Source organism: Narcine bancroftii, chromosome 13 (genome assembly GCF_036971445.1).
Source record: "Narcine bancroftii isolate sNarBan1 chromosome 13, sNarBan1.hap1, whole genome shotgun sequence".
In the NCBI taxonomy this organism is placed as follows: Eukaryota; Metazoa; Chordata; class Chondrichthyes; order Torpediniformes; family Narcinidae; genus Narcine; species Narcine bancroftii.
The window spans coordinates 3,987,783-4,006,745 of NC_091481.1; the positions used below are offsets into that span (position 1 = coordinate 3,987,783).

At 46.2% G+C, this 18,963-nt stretch overlaps 1 protein-coding gene across 5 annotated transcripts in view; it reads left to right on the plus strand.

Moving 5' to 3' along the window:
- The window catches only part of taf3 (TAF3 RNA polymerase II, TATA box binding protein (TBP)-associated facto), a 170,447-nt gene continuing 151,484 nt past the window's right edge, over window positions 1-18,963 (plus strand). The window contains exons 1-2 of one of the 5 annotated variants that reach the window (XM_069910006.1): window positions 1-307; window positions 17,881-18,123. In XM_069910006.1, the coding sequence (XP_069766107.1) occupies window positions 7-307; window positions 17,881-18,123 (544 nt within the window). In that variant the 5' untranslated portion in view covers window positions 1-6. Of the gene's footprint in view, window positions 355-9,861; window positions 9,960-14,119; window positions 14,206-17,880; window positions 18,124-18,963 lie in introns of those variants that run through there. The other 4 variants (XM_069910007.1, XM_069910008.1, XM_069910009.1 and 1 more) reach the window with 4 other exon arrangements.

Below are 18,963 nucleotides of genomic sequence, written 5' to 3' on the forward strand. Positions count from 1 at the left end.
CAATCGATGCGGAGACGATCGATGGCCCTCGCTGTCTGTGGGTGGGGTGGCGCTCGATTGGTGGCGCCTGGCCGGGCCCGGGAGGCAGCGGGACAACATGGCGGCGGTGCGGGCCGGGCCAGGCGGCTGCGGGGCTGGGAGGTCGAGGTCGGGCTGAGCCGGCGCCGCCCGGGGAGGGAGCAGGCGGCATGTGTGAGAGTTACGGGCGGGCGCTGCTGCGGGTGGCGGTGGCGCAGATCTGCCAGGCGCTGGGCTGGGACTCGGTGCAGCTCACGGCCTGCGACATCCTCACCGACGTGCTCAACAGGTACATGGAGCAGCTGAGCCGCGGCTGCCACCGCTACAGTGAGCTGTGTGAGTAGCGCCCGTCCCCGGCACGGCACCAGGCGTCCGGCACGGCCCCGGGCAGGGGCAGGGCAGAGGCAGCTCAGTACGCGGGGCAGGGGGACGCAACGCGGGGCAGGGGGACGCAACGCGGGGCAGGGGGACGCAACGCGGGGCAGGGGGACGCAACGCGGGGCAGGGGGACGCAACGCGGGGCAGGGGGACGCAACGCGGGGCAGGGGGACGCAACGCGGGGCAGGGGGACGCAACGCGGGGCAGGGGGACGCAACGCGGGGCAGGGGGACGCAACGCGGGGCAGGGGGACGCAACGCGGGGCAGGGGGACGCAACGCGGGGCAGGGGGACGCAACGCGGGGCAGGGGGACGCAACGCGGGGCAGGGGGACGCAACGCGGGGCAGGGGGACGCAACGCGGGGCAGGGGGACGCAACGCGGGGCAGGGGGACGCAACGCGGGGCAGGGGGACGCAACGCGGGGCAGGGCAGAGGCAGCTCCTTTCGCGGGGCAGGGCAGAGGCAGCTCCTTTCGCGGGGCAGGGCAGAGGCAGCTCCTTTCGCGGGGCAGGGCAGAGGCAGCTCCTTTCGCGGGGCAGGGCAGAGGCAGCTCCTTTCGCGGGGCAGGGCAGAGGCAGCTCCTTTCGCGGGGCAGGGCAGAGGCAGCTCCTTTCGCGGGGCAGGGCAGAGGCAGCTCCTTTCGCGGGGCAGGGCAGAGGCAGCTCCTTTCGCGGGGCAGGGCAGAGGCAGCTCCTTTCGCGGGGCAGGGCAGAGGCAGCTCCTTTCGCGGGGCAGGGCAGAGGCAGCTCCTTTCGCGGGGCAGGGCAGAGGCAGCTCCTTTCGCGGGGCAGGGCAGAGGCAGCTCCTTTCGCGGGGCAGGGCAGAGGCAGCTCCTTTCGCGGGGCAGGGCAGAGGCAGCTACTTTCGCGGGGCAGGGCAGAGGCAGCTCCTTTCGCGGGGCAGGGCAGAGGCAGCTCCTTTCGCGGGGCAGGGCAGAGGCAGCTCCTTTCGCGGGGCAGGGCAGAGGCAGCTCCTTTCGCGGGGCAGGGCAGAGGCAGCTCCTTTCGCGGGGCAGGGCAGAGGCAGCTCCTTTCGCGGGGCAGGGCAGAGGCAGCTCCTTTCGCGGGGCAGGGCAGAGGCAGCTCCTTTCGCGGGGCAGGGCAGAGGCAGCTCCTTTCGCGGGGCAGGGCAGAGGCAGCTCCTTTCGCGGGGCAGGGCAGAGGCAGCTCCTTTCGCGGGGCAGGGCAGAGGCAGCTCCTTTCGCGGGGCAGGGCAGAGGCAGCTCCTTTCGCGGGGCAGGGCAGAGGCAGCTCCTTTCGCGGGGCAGGGCAGAGGCAGCTCCTTTCGCGGGGCAGGGCAGAGGCAGCTCCTTTCGCGGGGCAGGGCAGAGGCAGCTCCTTTCGCGGGGCAGGGCAGAGGCAGCTCCTTTCGCGGGGCAGGGCAGAGGCAGCTCCTTTCGCGGGGCAGGGCAGAGGCAGCTCCTTTCGCGGGGCAGGGCAGAGGCAGCTCCTTTCGCGGGGCAGGGCAGAGGCAGCTCCTTTCGCGGGGCAGGGCAGAGGCAGCTCCTTTCGCGGGGCAGGGCAGAGGCAGCTCCTTTCGCGGGGCAGGGCAGAGGCAGCTCCTTTCGCGGGGCAGGGCAGAGGCAGCTCCTTTCGCGGGGCAGGGCAGAGGCAGCTCCTTTCGCGGGGCAGGGCAGAGGCAGCTCCTTTCGCGGGGCAGGGCAGAGGCAGCTCCTTTCGCGGGGCAGGGCAGAGGCAGCTCCTTTCGCGGGGCAGGGCAGAGGCAGCTCCTTTCGCGGGGCAGGGCAGAGGCAGCTCCTTACGCGGGGCAGGGCAGAGGCAGCTCCTTACGCGGGGCAGGGCAGAGGCAGCTCCTTACGCGGGGCAGGGCAGAGGCAGCTCCTTACGCGGGGCAGGGCAGAGGCAGCTCCTTACGCGGGGCAGGGCAGAGGCAGCTCCTTACGCGGGGCAGGGCAGAGGCAGCTCCTTACGCGGGGCAGGGCAGAGGCAGCTCCTTACGCGGGGCAGGGCAGAGGCAGCTCCTTACGCGGGGCAGGGCAGAGGCAGCTCCTTACGCGGGGCAGGGCAGAGGCAGCTCCTTACGCGGGGCAGGGCAGAGGCAGCTCCTTACGCGGGGCAGGGCAGAGGCAGCTCCTTACGCGGGGCAGGGCAGAGGCAGCTCCTTACGCGGGGCAGGGCAGAGGCAGCTCCTTACGCGGGGCAGGGCAGAGGCAGCTCCTTACGCGGGGCAGGGCAGAGGCAGCTCCTTACGCGGGGCAGGGCAGAGGCAGCTCCTTACGCGGGGCAGGGGGACGCCATGCGGGGCTGTACATCAACACACAGCCCCATGCAGGACAAAGCATCACCACTCAACCCAAAACTGGGTAGTCCATCAACATGCAGCCCACTGCAGGGCAGTTGGACATAACATAGGGCAGTCATAACAGAGCAGACCCAACACGGGGCAGTCCAGCATAACACAGGACAGAACCAACACGGCAATCGGACATAACGCAGGGCATACTCAACACAGGACAGTGCATTATCATACATCCCAACGCAAGGCAGTTCATCACCAGACATTACAACACAGCCCACCTCATACCACACCATCCCAGACCAACAGAACCCAGCAAAACCTGGATAGAAACAAGACCCATCAATTTGTTCCCCAGACTTCAACTTCTAGCCAGTCCTTTATGAATTTCGCCTCAAACCAGTCACAGCCCTGATCCATAACCAACACTTCTAAAGTCTCATCATTTGCCAATAATGACATAATTGGTAGCTACAATCTACATCCTTTGCTAACAATTCCCTACCCTTATCAATAACCCTGCCTCTTTACCAACAATTCCCTTTATTTAGCCATGATACCCTATCACGTAGCAAGATTGCCCTTTCCCCTATCAACAGTTACTCGTATTTGCTATAATCTCCCCCTCACAGGAGCTACCCCACTCCAACAATTCCCCCAACTTTTAGCTGCAACTCATCCACCTCTTATCAATCATTCCCATCCATTAACCTCCCTTGCCCGGTAACAGCCAACCACTCTTCTAGCCACCCTCCTGTCTCAGATCAAAGATACTCTGTCCAACATTACTATCCTCCCTGTTCCTTGCCAACCCCTACCCCCCCCACAATCCTTTACTCTCTGACACCCTATTTCCAACTACCTTCCCACTCCTATCCATCCACTTAAAGCCCCACTCCATCCACTCCCTTCCCTGTTTCCCATCAGCCCCACATTCATTATGAACAACTTCTTGTACCAGTGTGCTAAGTCTCATTCACTTCCAGTCCCTCGATGCCCTGCTTCTCATAGTAACTGTCTTACCCACCTTCATTGTTGTCAACACGACCATGCCCCCTTCCCATCTCCCTCTCCTGCCTCCCATCAATATCCCACTACTACAGTGTTTTTGATTTTCCAGAGGCAGGTGGTAAGAAACCCATCCCTCCCTATTCTCCAGCTTTTCCCCATTAACCGCCGTTTACTGTGATCACTGTGTCAATCCATTAATTCCATGCTCTTTCATTCATTGCTAATTATGTTTTCTATCTCTGCTGACCCGAGCCATCCTCCACGAATGCCCCTTTAACTTGTGACCTGTGCCAGCAGCCCTTCTGATATCTCTTTCCTCTCACCCCTTTCTAACAGGTGCAGACCACCAACCCCACAGATTATAGGTGTACTCCCCTGTTTTTTCTGTTCAGCTGACATGTATGTCAGTTGTGAAACTTCAAATCTGCGATGATTTATCCAATACTGACAGTTGGTATCATGCAACAAATGATAAATGCAACTTGTTATTAAATTTCTTACCCATTGTAATTTGACTAAATTCATTGTTGTGGAAGCAGCCATTATGCTTCTTTTTTTTAAATTGTTGATAACATCCACATCTCAAAAAATAAAAAGCAAAATACTTCTGCTTTTTGCCAGATATCAACTTTAAAGATACTGGGGTGTTTTAATTATAGGCTGTTACATAATCATCTGTAAAACTCTGTTGTCACTAGATATGCAGCCGCATATTCTTTTTGAAATGTAAGATTATTTTAGTGTCACGTAATAAAACAGAAAATGTGATATTACACAAAATTTTCTTTAGTCTACCGTAAGGCAGATAAAGATTCCCTACCTGCAGGAATTGCCTAGTGCCCCTTAAAAATCAGAGAAAGAGAAGCAAAAGAGAGCCCCTCTCTTTTGACACTGAGTGTCCGTGGCTTCACCTCCAATGCTCCCATAGCTACACAGGCTTCAATCCAGACAATCAACAACCCAAAGTCCAGATGCACACCTCTGACACAATCAGGAAGCCTCCAGCACCCTCTTGCATCCCGGTTCCAATACCTGGGACCCCTTCAGCCAGTCTCCAGCAGTCCGTAGCCTGGTGTGAGTCCCTTGACCTCAGTCACTCTCAGCCTACATTGGTTCCACACCTCGAATGCATCATAAGTTGAGAACATTTCAATTAAATATTTTTGCACTAGACTTCTTTTATGTTGTAATTCCACAGGTTCCAGCTATGCTGTGATAGTGACCTTAGCATGCTTCTAGGTCCGGTCACCCTGTCACATGAGTTGGCATTTGGTGTTTGTGCTGGCAGCAGATTACAGGCTATAAAGTTCACAGATAGAGTAGCTTCACTTTTGTGTTCTATTAAAATAATTGGTATTGATTTTTGTATTTTTAAATGCTGATGACTTTCTTGGGTGATTAATTGGAAAATATTTATGATTATGTTATTTACATTGTATAGTGTCCATGTGCATCAAAATTCTTACTTGCTGAGCTGAACAGGTACTTCGTTTAAGAAAAAAACTACAGTAGTAAAATTGAATTAAAAAGAGGCAATAAATACAAAAATAATAATAAATACAAAAATAATAATAAATACAAAAATAATAATAAATACAAAAATAATAATAAATACAAAAATAATAATAAATACTCTCAGTTATCCTCGTGCAAAAATGTCTTTGCAATAGTGCAGACAATCCTTTTGTGGTGTCAGAGCTGTCACAGTCGCTTACTTGCCTTCATCAGGAGCAGTTCTGGCCCCCGCTGATGACGCAAGTGATGTGACGCACAGGGGTCCTGGTGTGCATGCACAGGTGTTAATGGTCAGTATGTGAGTGATGGATCTCAGATGCAAGAGGAGGGGAGTGAGAGTGTCAGGATCATCCTTGTGGCAGTGAGCCAATGAATAGGTCAGAGGAGTTCAGCCGGGTGGTATTTGGGGAGTTGAAGTATGCAATGTTGTGTTGAGTGAATAAATTTAAAAAAGTTGACTTTATGGTCTGCTGAAAGAAACGAATGAGTGTATTCTTTATTTGTTTGCAAGCTGTGGTAAATCAGTGCCATTACAAGCAGTGGGCCTGCTGTGACGAGCTTTCAACCTGGCTCCTGCCCTTTCCGAGCCTTGCTCAAGCATTTCTTTTGCCAAGTGACCCCATCATATTGTCATACAGATGTTAAACATACAGTAACCTGCCATATAGAGACGGGGTCATCCAATGTTAGCACGGGCTCATAGATTACTTCCGGACCATCTTAAAATCGGAATTCAACCACGTGCAATAGTTGGGCATAGTCCGCAGATTCAACACCGGCTGGGCTTCAATGTTGCACGTGGTTCCAAAAAAAAATCTCCTGGGGATTGGCAGCCTTGTGATTATCATGCCATGAACAATTCTACCATGCCTACCCAATACAACACCCTCAATTTACAAGACTTTTTAGTAAACCTCCATGGCAAACATGTATTTGCAAAAATAGATCTAGTATGTGCTTACTATTAGATTCCAATTGAGCCTTCTGATGTTGTGAATATGGCCTTTTCGGCATGTTTGAATTTCTGCAAATACCGTTCAGTCTGCGGAATGTAGCTGAGACATTCCGATGGTTTAAGGACCACGTACTGACCGGCCTCAGTTTGTGTTTGTTTATATTAATGATATTCTGATTGCACGTGTGGATGCAGAGGGCAGAAGCGCAACCTTATTTTATTGTGTCAGAGGCTTGATGAGTTTGGCAACGTTATCAATCAATCCCAGTAAATGTGTTTTTGCCGCTGCTGATCTTATATTTTTAGGACATAGAGTTGCGCAACGTGGTATTTTGCTCGATGAATCAAAATTGCAAGAGATTTGAGAATTTCCTACACCTGTTACGTTTGGCTTGTTGCCACGTTTTTTTGCCATGTGAATTTTTTTATTGCAGATTCCTACCAAATGCTGCAGCATCTCTTATTACTGAACCACTAAAAGACCATTAACTTTGGGAGGTGATGCTGTGTGTCCTTTTGACGATGTGAAGACTACACTTACGATTGCTACAGTACTTATGCATCAAAAGTCCAATGCCTTGCTCTCTCTCTCTCTTACCACAAATGCATCTGACGGTGCAGTTGGAACCTCCGTTGTTTTTTATTCAGCTAAAGCAGTCACTGCCTCAAGCAATGTATATGTTTAGTCAAGAACTCTTGGCCAGTTCTCTTGCAGTGAAAAGTTTCTGCTTTTCATTGGAGGGTTGTCCTTTCACCATTTATGCACACAACCAGCCCCTTACGCATACTGCGAGTACGAGCACATGTCTCTACTCACCCAGAGAGATTCAGCACTTGGACTTCATTTTATAACTTTCATCAGACATACATCACATCCGAGGAAAAGCGAATGCCTTGGTCGATGCCCTGTCCAGGCATGACATTGATGCCTTACATACAACTACTGTCATTGATTTCACCACCATGGCTTGTGCACAGGACACTGATCCCGCTCTCATCTGGCATCACCAGATTAACTCTGGTCTTCATCTTCAAGATGTAGCCCTGGATGAATCAGGTGAAAAGTTAGTCCTTTATTTTTCCTCAGGAAGGCCTAGGTCTTTTGTGCCAGTGGCTACAAGGCAGGAGATTTTTTTAGTCTCTTCACAATCCATTGTATCCTGATAGAAGAGCATCAATCAAACTAGTTGCAGAATGTTTTATCTGGTCTCACGTTAAATGGGATGTTGGATTATGGGCAAGGACCTACTCACTGTGTCAACTCTCTATTGACTCCAGACACAAAATCCAAGCTGGGAGATTTTGTTGTTCTGGATTCCTGTTTCTAGCATGTGCACCTAGACTTGTAGGCCCGCTTCGATCATCTCGGGGATATACTTATCTGCCCTCATGTGAAGACCGGACTACCAGGTTGCAGGAGCCCATTCCTATCACTGCCATCTCTGCAGAGACGGTCGCTTGGGCTTTCATGGATTGTTGGATTCCATCTGGTCACTTTTACAATGGATCAAGCGTCTCTGTTCAAGTCAGCATTGTTCCAAGCTCTCACTGAACTAGGCACTACCAATATTCACATTACGGCTTAACATTCGCAGGCCAACTGCCTCGTTGAGCATTTCCATCGACAGTTGAAGGCAGCATTAACAGCGGATGGTGATGCATCAACATGGAGCGAACATTTGCCCATGGTTCTCCTTGGAGTATGTACTGCTGTTAAGGCAGATCTTGGATGTTCAGTGGCAGAGCTGGTATATGGCACGACGTTAGCCTTGCCAGGCATGTTTGTGAATCTAAGGCAAGCACAAACCCTCTATGATCTGGCTAATTATGTTGATCATCTTTGGGAAAACGTAAGATTACTCCAACCTACTCATATGCAGCAGGCGTCACCTGCATTGTATGTGCCGCATGAATTACAACGCTGTACCGTACTCTTGTATTCCTCCATCACGATGCTCTTCGCAAACCACTTCAGCCTGTTTACGATGGTCCTTTTCAGGTCTTACGACACTACCCGAAGACTTTTGTGATTGACAGGGATGGAGAAGCTGACACAGTTTCTATCGGCAGATTGAAGTTGACATATATCGATGGTCTGCAATGGAGCTAGAGTCAGAGAACTAGTTGCACCCTTGCCAATCGGACCGTGGGTCGTCTGTCTTGCACGAACTTACAAGGTTGGGCTGAAGTGTCAGCCTTCCGCACCATTACGTAGTGGGACATTACACACCATTATGTAGTGGTGCCAGCTGCCGCTGTGACCCAAGTGATGCGACGCGCAGGGGTAATTGCACGCATGCATGGGTATGTTAAGTGTCAGTGTATGGGTGATGAATTTCAAATGCAGGAGGAGGAGAGTTAGAGCATCAGGATTACCCGTGTGACAGTAAGCCAATGAGAAGTTCAGAGGAGTTTAGGTGGGTGGTGTTGAGGAATGGTCTTGTGAATAATAAAAAGAACGTCGACTTCATGGTATGTTGAAAGAAGCAAGGGGGTGTATTCTTTATTTGTTTGTAAGTTGGGTAAATCAGTGCCGTTACAGGTCATTGATTAGTGTAACTAATCAACTAGTGTAACCAGTGATGTTGAACAGAATTAAGTTTTTTGTCATGAACGCGTTATGGAATTTGTTGTTTTGCGGCAGCAGTAATAGTGTAGGACAAGGCACAAAACTACAGTTAGATAAATACAAGATTTTAAAAAACAAGTCACGCAAAGATGATAAAAAGTGAGGTAGTGTCTGTCATTCACTATCCGTTCAGAAATCAGAGAGGAAGAAGCTGTTTTTGTAGCATTGATTGTGTGTCTCCAAGCTCCTGTTCCTCCTCCTGGATGTGAAAAGGGCATGGCTTGGGTAGTGAGGGTCCTTAGAGACTGCTTTCTTGAGGTACTGCCTCTTATACAGTACTACTCCGATCATCCGAAATGGTTGGATAAACTTTTTTTTCCCAAGAGAACATTTTTTTTTATTTTTTTTTATATAAAAAGCAGCCCAGTAGCAGCAGCAAATCACTTGTAACAGTGTTTGAACCACAAGGGAAGGCTTTTTAAGCATTAAAATAATGTTTAATTATTACCACCGCCAATCACTGACACCTCCCCGCCAAGGCTATGTTCGTGCCGGGAGCCCGAGATCTCCGCTCCTGCCTGGGTGCCTGAGATCCTTGCTACTACCACTACCAGGAGCCCAAGGTCCCCCGTTGCTGCCGCCACCAGGAACCCGAGGTCCCCAGTCAGTTTGGCTCAGAAAAAATTCAGATAAATGAGGATTTCTGATTTGGTTCAGATATCCTCATTCATCCGATTTTTTTTTTTAAATAAATTTCAGCTAACAGGATTTCAGAGAATCCAATTTTGGATAATTGGAGTATTTGTCATTAATGGAGGGAAGACTAATGCTCACGCTGGTACTGGCTGAGCTTGCAACTCTCTGTAGCCTATTCCTGTCGTGAGCATTGGCACCTCCATACCAGACAGTGATGCAACCAGTCAGAGTGGTCTCCACAGTACACCTGTAGAAATTTATAAGAGTCTTTGGTGTCATACCAAATCTCAAACTCTTAATGAAATATAGCCGTTGATGTGCCTTCTTCATCATTGCAACGACATGATGGTTCCAATATAGGTCAGAGATGTTGATTTTAAATTTCAATTTTTAAATTTAGACTTGCAGCACAGTAACAGACCTCTTCAGCCCATGTCACCCATTTACACCCAATTCACGTACGATTTGAAGGGTGGGAAGAAACTGGAGCACCTGGAGGAAACTCAAGCAGACGCAGGGAGATCATACAAACTCCTGACAAAATGCAGAATCCAAACACGGGTCAGTGGTGCTGTAATAGAGTCATGCTAATTGCTAAGTTAACCGTGCCACCCAGGAATCTAAAGTTTCTTACCCTCTCTGCTGCTGACCTGTCAGTGAGGACTGGTTTATGTTCTCCTGGCTTCCCTTTTCTGGTGCACAATCAATTCCTTTGTTTACTGAAGTTGAGGGTAAGGTTGTTGTTGTGACGCCACTCTTGCAAACTTGCATCCTCATTTCGGAAGGACCAGCAAATTGAAACTGTTCCTCATTCCACCAGGACTGTTGCAGCATTCTGAGCATATTCTGTTTTTATTTAAGCAATCAATTTTAGCAATCAAGTACAAATGTTGGTGGAAAATGCAACTTATAAAGTTAATTGGCCTGATTAAAGAGTGAATTGAGCTTCATGGTGACTTAATTGAGTTGACCTTTTCCTGGATTATTGCTTTGGCCTGATGTTGAGGTCAATCAGCTATATTAGATTTGGAGTTAAATCCATTTTTTTTAGTGTAATGTTTGATTCCTCTGACTAGAATCATTAATATGATTTTGAACAGTTATTTATAGTTTTAAAAAAACCCATTGAACTAATCAGTAAATGTGTTGATTTATGTTGGAGCTTGTGTTGAAACACTCATGACACTTTGTCTCACTATCTGTGTGAAGTGGATTTTTATTAGACTTTCAGTGTTTGGTATTTGGTCTTGAGACAACTTGGTAAAGATTAGCATTTACATAATATTGGAGTTGTCAATTTCATACAAAAATATGTTAACCTGAAATTACTATGTTTGTCAAATGTGCAATAAATCTTCCCACTCTTGTTAACTCACAGTGTATGTCCAGTGCCTGCATTTTGTGCTGTTTGCAGATTCACTGTAGATACATATATGAAAGACTGCCTTTTAACTTTAGTTAATAATTTACACAAGCACTTTATACCATTGTTGGGTTTGTTCTCGTTAAAATCATTCCTCCTCAACCTGAGAATTTGTTTGTAGTGACCCCCTCGTTTCTATTTCTTTCAACTGAAAGTATGCATACTTAAGCAGACATGATGAACAACATATCTGGCCATCTAGAGTCTTGCAGTTGTCTGCCCAGGCTGCTCACTCTTTTGGGGTATGTCAGATGACAAAACTAGCCCCACAACATCTTTTCCCTGCCACAAGCTTTCTTGGAATCCTTTCTTGTGTTTTCTCCACCTTCGCCTTGGAATTCTGTATCGTGAAGAATAAAGCTGTACACTTCTGCTCTCTTTGAGATCTTAGACTTGCTTTCCTTTTCCCTTCCTTCCTGCTCAAGATCGGAAGAAACTACTGAAGGCAGTGAAAGTAATTCAGGACTTGAGGAAGGAAAAACCAGAGGTGTATGAACCAGTGATCATTGCAGATCAGAGGTGGAGCGGGTGAGCAAATTTAAATTCCTGGAAGTCACTATCTCGGAGATCCTTCCTGGACCCAACACTTGAATGTCATCAAGAAGAAAACGTGAGCACCGCTACTTCCTTAGGAGTTTATAGAAGTTCAGTGTGACATTGGAAACCTTGGCAAATTTCTATAAAAGTGTGCTGACCAGCTGCATCATGGCCTGGTTTGGGGACAGCAATACCCCTGAGCGGAAAGTCCTGCAAAAGATAGTAGACACTGCCCAACACATCACAAGGAAAACCCTCCCCACTATGGAATGCTGGTGTCAGAGAGCAGCAGCAATCAAATAGGATCCACACCACCCAGGACATGCTCTGTTCTCGCTGCTGCCATCAGTTTGTTTACATTTCTTTCTTTGTTTATATATCTCTCTTCTGTATACGTATCCTTACTTGAGTAGCTTTTGCGCTACCGATGAATAGAAATTCTGCCTGGCCTGTAGGAAAAAGAGTCCAAGGGTTGTATGTGATGTCAAGTATGTAGTCTGACAATAAATCTGAACTATGAACTTCGAACATAATGAAACTTCCCTCCCCTCATGGACTCTAACTACATCTCCCACTGCCCAGGAAACCACATAGAGAGAAACAGCATACCCTGGATACATTTTTCTCCCCTCCGCCTTGCAGGGAGAAGGCTTTTGAGCATGAAAACGTGCCCCAATGTGCTTAAAGTCAAGTTACTTCCCACCAGGCTCCTGAATGAATCCCATAGCAGTGTTTTCATGCTGCCCTTGTTTGATGCTTCTTGAATTATCTTTTCATGGCAATCATGCACTCTATAAAGTATGCTCTTTACACGGCGGTAAGTAATGCTGGAGATAACCTGTGGGTCTGTTCATGAAAAAACCCTTCCCACTGTACTTGGCATTTTTTGATAACTTAAACTTAAAACTTCCTTTCCTGTCATTCTCCAGTTTCTTTCCTGTTTCCCCTCAAGAGAGATTGTATATCAGAAGGTGTGATAGAATGGAGTGAAGGAGAATAATAAAGGAGGTAATGAATAACAAAAAAAACTTTTCAGCAAAAGTAATGTAAATATGAAAAGCTGAAGAATTATCTCAAATTACTGCAGGGGGATAAAAACCTGAATGTTTGAAATTCAGAACATGAAGGCTGGAACTGCTGTCTTGTCTGAGTCTGTTGAACTCATTGCTGTGTCTAGAAGGCTGTTAGTGCCTAGGTGGAAGATGAGATATTGCTCTTTGAGCTTGTCTTGAGTTTCACGGGAACAGTCAAGGTTCAAGGTTTGCTTTATGTTCACATAATACTACATTAAAAATGTTTCATTCATGATATACTTTAACTTATGCCGAAGGCAGAAAAAGAGTCGCCATTAGTGTCGCCTGGTGCACCTTACAATACAAGAAAAAGAAGCAAAAGAGAGTCCCTTCAGAATCACTGGGTGTCTGTGGATTCACCTCCAGTGCCTCTGCAACCGCACAGACTCCTCCTCCTTCCTAGGCCCATCCCCTGCCTTCTCCCCATAATCTTTATGTCTTGACTATTCTGTCTTCTTCTAAGGGCAGTGGAAGCAGAGTCATTTTCATTTGAAATGGATGGTTCGATGAGAAGTTATCACATTGGTTGGAATGAGGTTGTAAACCTACTATCAAGGCTCAAAGGACCGTGACCTCCTATTTTCAATAATTCCTTTATTATCACATAAAAATATATTAAAAAATATAATGTACATGATCAACTTTTGTTTGCTGTAAGGCAAACAAAGAGTCACTATGAGCATTGCTTGTTGCCCCTAACGATAGGAGAAAGAGAATCCTTTCAGAGACACTGAACGTCCATGGATTCGCCTCCAGCGCTCACGCACCGACGCCAACCCTCCTTGGGGAGGGATGATTGGCAGAGCGTTGGGCTCCACTGAGGCACCTGAATGTGGGCTGCCTGGGGGTGGGCTGATGTCTATCAGCTGGCGACCAACTCCCCACTGCCCGACAGCCGCGCCCCCACCCCGCTGCCCGACAGCTGCCCCGCTGCCTGACAGCCGCCCCCCCCTGCCCTGCTACCTGACAGCCACCCCACTGCCTGGCTGACCATGCTCAACTGGGGAGGGTAGGCCGGCGGGGGACGGCTAGTGCGTGGTGTCACAGCCCGGCTGGCCGCTCCTGCTCCGGGGCTGCTCTCTGCGGTTCAAAATGCGGCATAGCAGTGGTGGTCTTCGCTACCCATAATCCCCCTTGCAGCTAGAACTATTGTGGGAAACACAGAGGTTCCACCTGTGTGATGGGTGGCGCTGCAGCACCAGTTGCCCTGCCTCCATCAGATCCAGAGGCGCTACAAGGTGCCTGTGGATATGAATAGACCCTTTCAGGTGGTCCAAGCAATGCTGCAAGCAGCCTTTTAGGGCTGCCACCTGAAAGTTAAGATGCGCTCCTGCCACTGCCCACAAGGCAGAGGGTCCACCTGAAAGGGCCTATTGTGTCTAAACTTGAAGACTGGCCATGGTGCTTCCGAAGTCAAACCAGTTCCCAAAAAAAGTTTGTCAAGTTTAATGAGATGAAAATGTCTGAAAGGCACGAGATCATTTCGGTTGTGATTTTTGGCAATGGTGGGATAGCTAAAATTGTAATATTTGAAAGATTAATTTGAATTATTTATTGAACTCTTTGGCAGAAAAGTAGAAAATTCTCAATCTAGAGCTTGCAGCAGCAAGTATGGTTGAAAGTTGGAGAGACTCTAGTCCCAATCTTGCAATCAGAACAGAACATGATGCCAGAAGAATACTGGATTACATGTGTTCCCTCCAGTTCAAAAGGAAAGGAAACCCAGCAGCTGCAGAATCATCTGCTTAACAGTGCCAGAGATTTTACAGTGAAAGTAAGTGGCCCTTGGAAAAATAGGAGCTAATTCATCATTACCAGCACTCCATTAAAACTTTTCACAATGACGACGTTGGGAATTCAGCTGAACGTTTTTAAGTACTTGTAAAGCTATGAATGAAGTTTGGATTTGTCCATTTTTTTTCATTAGTGGGAGGCTGCACAGTGAGAAACAGCTGTTAAAAGTTTTCAATCAATGACAGGAACTGCAAATTGTTGTCTTGCAAAGCCTTGGCTTTGCATTGCATCTGTTCCAGGGAATAAATTGTTCTTGCATTTTTGACGTGTAGTGGGAAATGGGTGCTGCAGTTGGACGAATGTTTTTAAATTTAATTTTTAGTCATACAGCATGCCAAAAGGCCTTTTAGCCCACAATGCCGCCGAATTATACCCAATTGACCTACAGCCCCCAGTACATTTTGAATGGTGAGAGGAAACCAGAACACCTGGAGGAAAGGCATGTAGGCACGAGGAGAACATGCAAACTCCTTACAGATAGTGCGGGTTTGGAACCCCGGTCACGATCACTGGCGCTGTAACAGTGTTAACCACTGCGTTAACTGTGCCACCCTGTAGGAAATAGAAAATGTGAAACAAACAAAAATATTTTAACAGCAGCCCAGCAAACAGTGCATTTTCCTCACACATCTAGCAACTCCAGATCAATCTTTACCTGATTGGTGCAAACTCCACTTGGACAGTATAATTGTGTGGGTTTTCCCTGGATTCTATTTGCATCTCATATCCCAAAGACAAATTGGTCAGTCAATTACTTGGCCACTAAATTGCCCTCACGTGTAAATGAGTGGTCGGAGAATCGGGGGAGTGGATGTTCATGAGAGATTACAGGGAGTTAAGTGGGAAAATGGGATTGATGGCATTGCTCTGAGATTCAGCTTGTACATGATGGCCTCCTTCCTTATCACAAGGAAATACAAATGAGAAACTGAAAAGTAAATAGTTTTGAGACATTTGAGTGCATAGATCGTGGAAAAATTATAAGGGGTATAGATTGAGTAAATGCAAGCAGGCTTTTTCCACTGAAGTTAGGTGAGATACAAACCAGAGGAATGGGCTAAGGGTGAAAGGGGAAAAGTTTAGGGGGAGTGTGGAATGAGCTGCCAGCTGCAGTGGTGAATGCATGCATAATTTTAACACAAAAAAATATTTGGACAGGTACATCGATAGGAGGGGTATGGAGGGCTATGGACTGGGTACAAGTCAGTGGGACAAGGCAAAATAATAGCTCGGCACAGACTTCAAAGACCGAAGGGCCTGTTTTCTCTGTTGTAATGTTCTATGGTTCTAATGTCCTGTGTAAAGTAAAATGCAGGGAATTAACTGAGATGGCCACAGTGTGTGCAATGATAATTTATTGACCCTTTAAAATAAACTTTTTTATTTTAATATTTATGGAACAGCGGTACTTTAAAAGACTGTTTGAGATTGAAGAATGAATGGAAGTTGACCATTTGGTCAACTTAATATTATCAAAGATTAACAAACATTATTTTAATGCTGGAGTCAAATGTTGATATTTAGGCCAAGGCACATTCATAATTCATAAAACAGAATGATTTAAAGGCACTGTGTGCTTTCTTTTCTACATTGATAGATGTGAGCACTTCATTTAGTTGTAACTACATCATTGGTCACAATTTGTGGAGATTTATTCAGTAGAATGATCAGATAGATTATTTTATCACTGGCTTTAATTTTTCTCACCTCCACCCACCCCCCACCCCCCCCCACCTCATCCTTCCTGTGTACAATGTCAGTCTTTTACACATTTAGAACATACTTTCCAAATTTAAACCTCTTTAGTCAGTCACAGGATTAATGGATTACGTTAGACATGCAAGCTATGGTCATGCAACTTCGACATTCTTAACTCTTTCTCCTGCATCATATTGCAAATTTGGAGATTATTTATTTGCAATTAAGACATAATAAAATTAATAAATTGCAAAGAATCTTTGTAGAAAGCATACTTTATTGGTCACCAAGTAGATCCATTTTCCCTCTAAATGGTTAGTCAAATCACAATCCGATGCAATAGATTATCACAAATTCCGTAAGATTCTATTGTGGAGCAGAGCAGTTTATTCATGGAGTCTGAGTTGTAGAGCATGGAAACAGACGCTGCAGCACAATTTATCCATGGAAGTCAAGTATATTTAGTATATTAAACACCTTATGAATATCTGGATAATCGGTTTATTTCCACACATCCACTACCAAGAATTAGTAAGTTCCAATTCCTTTGACTGAAAGATATTTTGCAAATAAATTCAGGGTTGTCCAGCATAGACACTCCAACACAAAAAGGGTGAAAAGGTGGAAACTGAAACAAAGTAAAGTAGTTTCAATTAAATGAAAGAATGAGAATCCCCAGACCAGGAAGCAAAGAAAAATTATTTGCCTACGGACAGTGAAGTCATCTGAATTTGTCAGGTCATACAAAATTTAGTACATATTGGAAATTAGATTATCCCATGTTTGATCAAATCATCAATTTGTTAACTTCTGCTATTTTTTCTGATGAATCCATTGATGATGTCAACATAGAATTTATAACACTGGACAACAAATCTTTTTCAAAGGGTTTTCCTTCCTGAAAAAAAAATTGGGGATTATGATAGGCAACTTCAAAATGAACCTTTATTGAATTTAGCATATTTAATCGCATTACCATGCTGACAAATTGTGTGTTCCACTGATCTAAAAATATTTTGTTGTTGAAAAATATTAATATTTTCATTTGTACTGATGCCTCTCGTGTCAGTATCTTTTACAATAATCATCCAGCATTGATGCATTCCAATTGCCATAATAGCATTTTTCCACGGTTGCAATGTCCTCGTGAGATCTTTCTCCATGTTCGTCATTGACTGCATCAAGATCATCAGGGAAGAAGTCCAAGTGCAAATGCAGAAAATGAATTTTCAATGACATCCTGCAATTCATGGTTTTGGGTACTTGAAGTAGACAAAATATGACAGGAAATCACAAAAATAGGATATATCTTTTTAAAAAGTGGTATGTGATCGGAAAATCTTCAGGTGATTTTCATGATCAACAGTCCAAAATCCACAAAATACACCCAAAGTGTTCAGGAAGCAAAATCTTTGTTGTCCCATGTAATTGTTGAAGGGACTCCGTGGGTCAAGCTAAAGATGTGCTGGTTCTCCAGTTCAAGGAACCAATGGGGCACTGGAGATGAGTACAACTGAGGAGTTTGAACCACAGAGAGGAAGCTAGTTAACAGATTGAATCTGTGATGGCTGTATGAGCACGCAGATCGTTCACATGCTTGTTTTCAAAGAGTGAAAGCATTATGATGTACTTAGGCATAATATGTAAATACATTGGGTATCTTGCTGTTGGGGCAGAATAGCCATGTAAGTTTGGAAAGTGACAAAACCTGAGAGGTAAATATTACATATTGATGTTCTGTTGCTCAAGGTGAGAAAAAAGATCATAGTTTTTCACCCAAAAACAGGAGAGTCCTGGTCAGAAGATGGAGTTGATGATACTCACTTAAGCAGAATCAAGCTGGCACAGAGGGCTGAATAAAGTTCTAAACATTGAATGAATATTGTACTTTAAAGCTGCTTTGTTTCTTGTTGGGAATGCAGCACTTAGCCAATAACTTTTCCTTCTTCTTTGTCAGATGGTCGCACGGATCCTGTTTTGGATGATCTGGGTCAGGCCTTTAAACTCATGGGAATCAGCCTGTCAGAACTTGAAGACTACATTCACAACCTTGAGCCTATTGGGTTTGCACATCAAATCCCAGCATTTCCTGTCAGCAAAAACAATGTTCTTCAGTTTCCACAGCCTGGAGCCAAGAGTCTTGGTGAGGAGAAGGAGTATATTCCAGAATACATGCCACCTCTCATCTCATCACAAGAAGGTGAGGTCTGTTAAATTTCACTTGTTAAGAGAAGTACTTGAACCTGCCTCATCAATTAAAAGCAGCTACCCTTCTCTATAATGTCTTTAACATAATAAGCTATCCAGTAATACTTTGAAGGCGTGTTAACAGATAATATTCAGCAATCAAGCTGGTCACGTCGTCGGGGGAAATAGGAGGAGAGATGACCAATGATGGTAAAAAGATGCAGGTGTTAAAGATGACCTTAATAAGAACATTGAGCATATAGCCTTGGCACAGCTGTCACTATTGGAGCAACTAAATTGGCCTGACAGTGGAGGACGGATACCTTGATGGGCTGTAGATTTGATCCTGAGGTTCAACATTATAGAACTGTAGGGCGGTACGGTTAGTGCCACACTGATACAGCACCAGCGGCTCCAAGGGTCGCATCCTGCTTGGTCTGTGAGGATTTTATATGTTCTCCCTGTGTCTGTGTAGGTTTTCTCCCTCCTTTCAAAAATGTATGGGGCTTGTAGGTTCATTGGATGTAATTGGGCGGCATGGGTTCATGGGCTAAAAGGGCCTGTTGCCATGCTGTATGTCTATATTTAAAAAATATCATTAATTTTTTTTAAACCAACATAGTATATTTTTCACTACAAGTGTAACAACCAATAAACTGTACTTGAGTCTGCACCATCATTCAATGAGACCATTATGATTTTGTTTCACCCTTCTTTGCTTAAAACAGCAATCCTGAAGGATTTTAAGACTGAAACCCATCATATGCTCAAAAAGTACAATGAGTAAATAAATAGGAATTATAACTGCTGTTGCTTTGTTGAGGCAACCCCACAGCCTAACGTCCACACATGG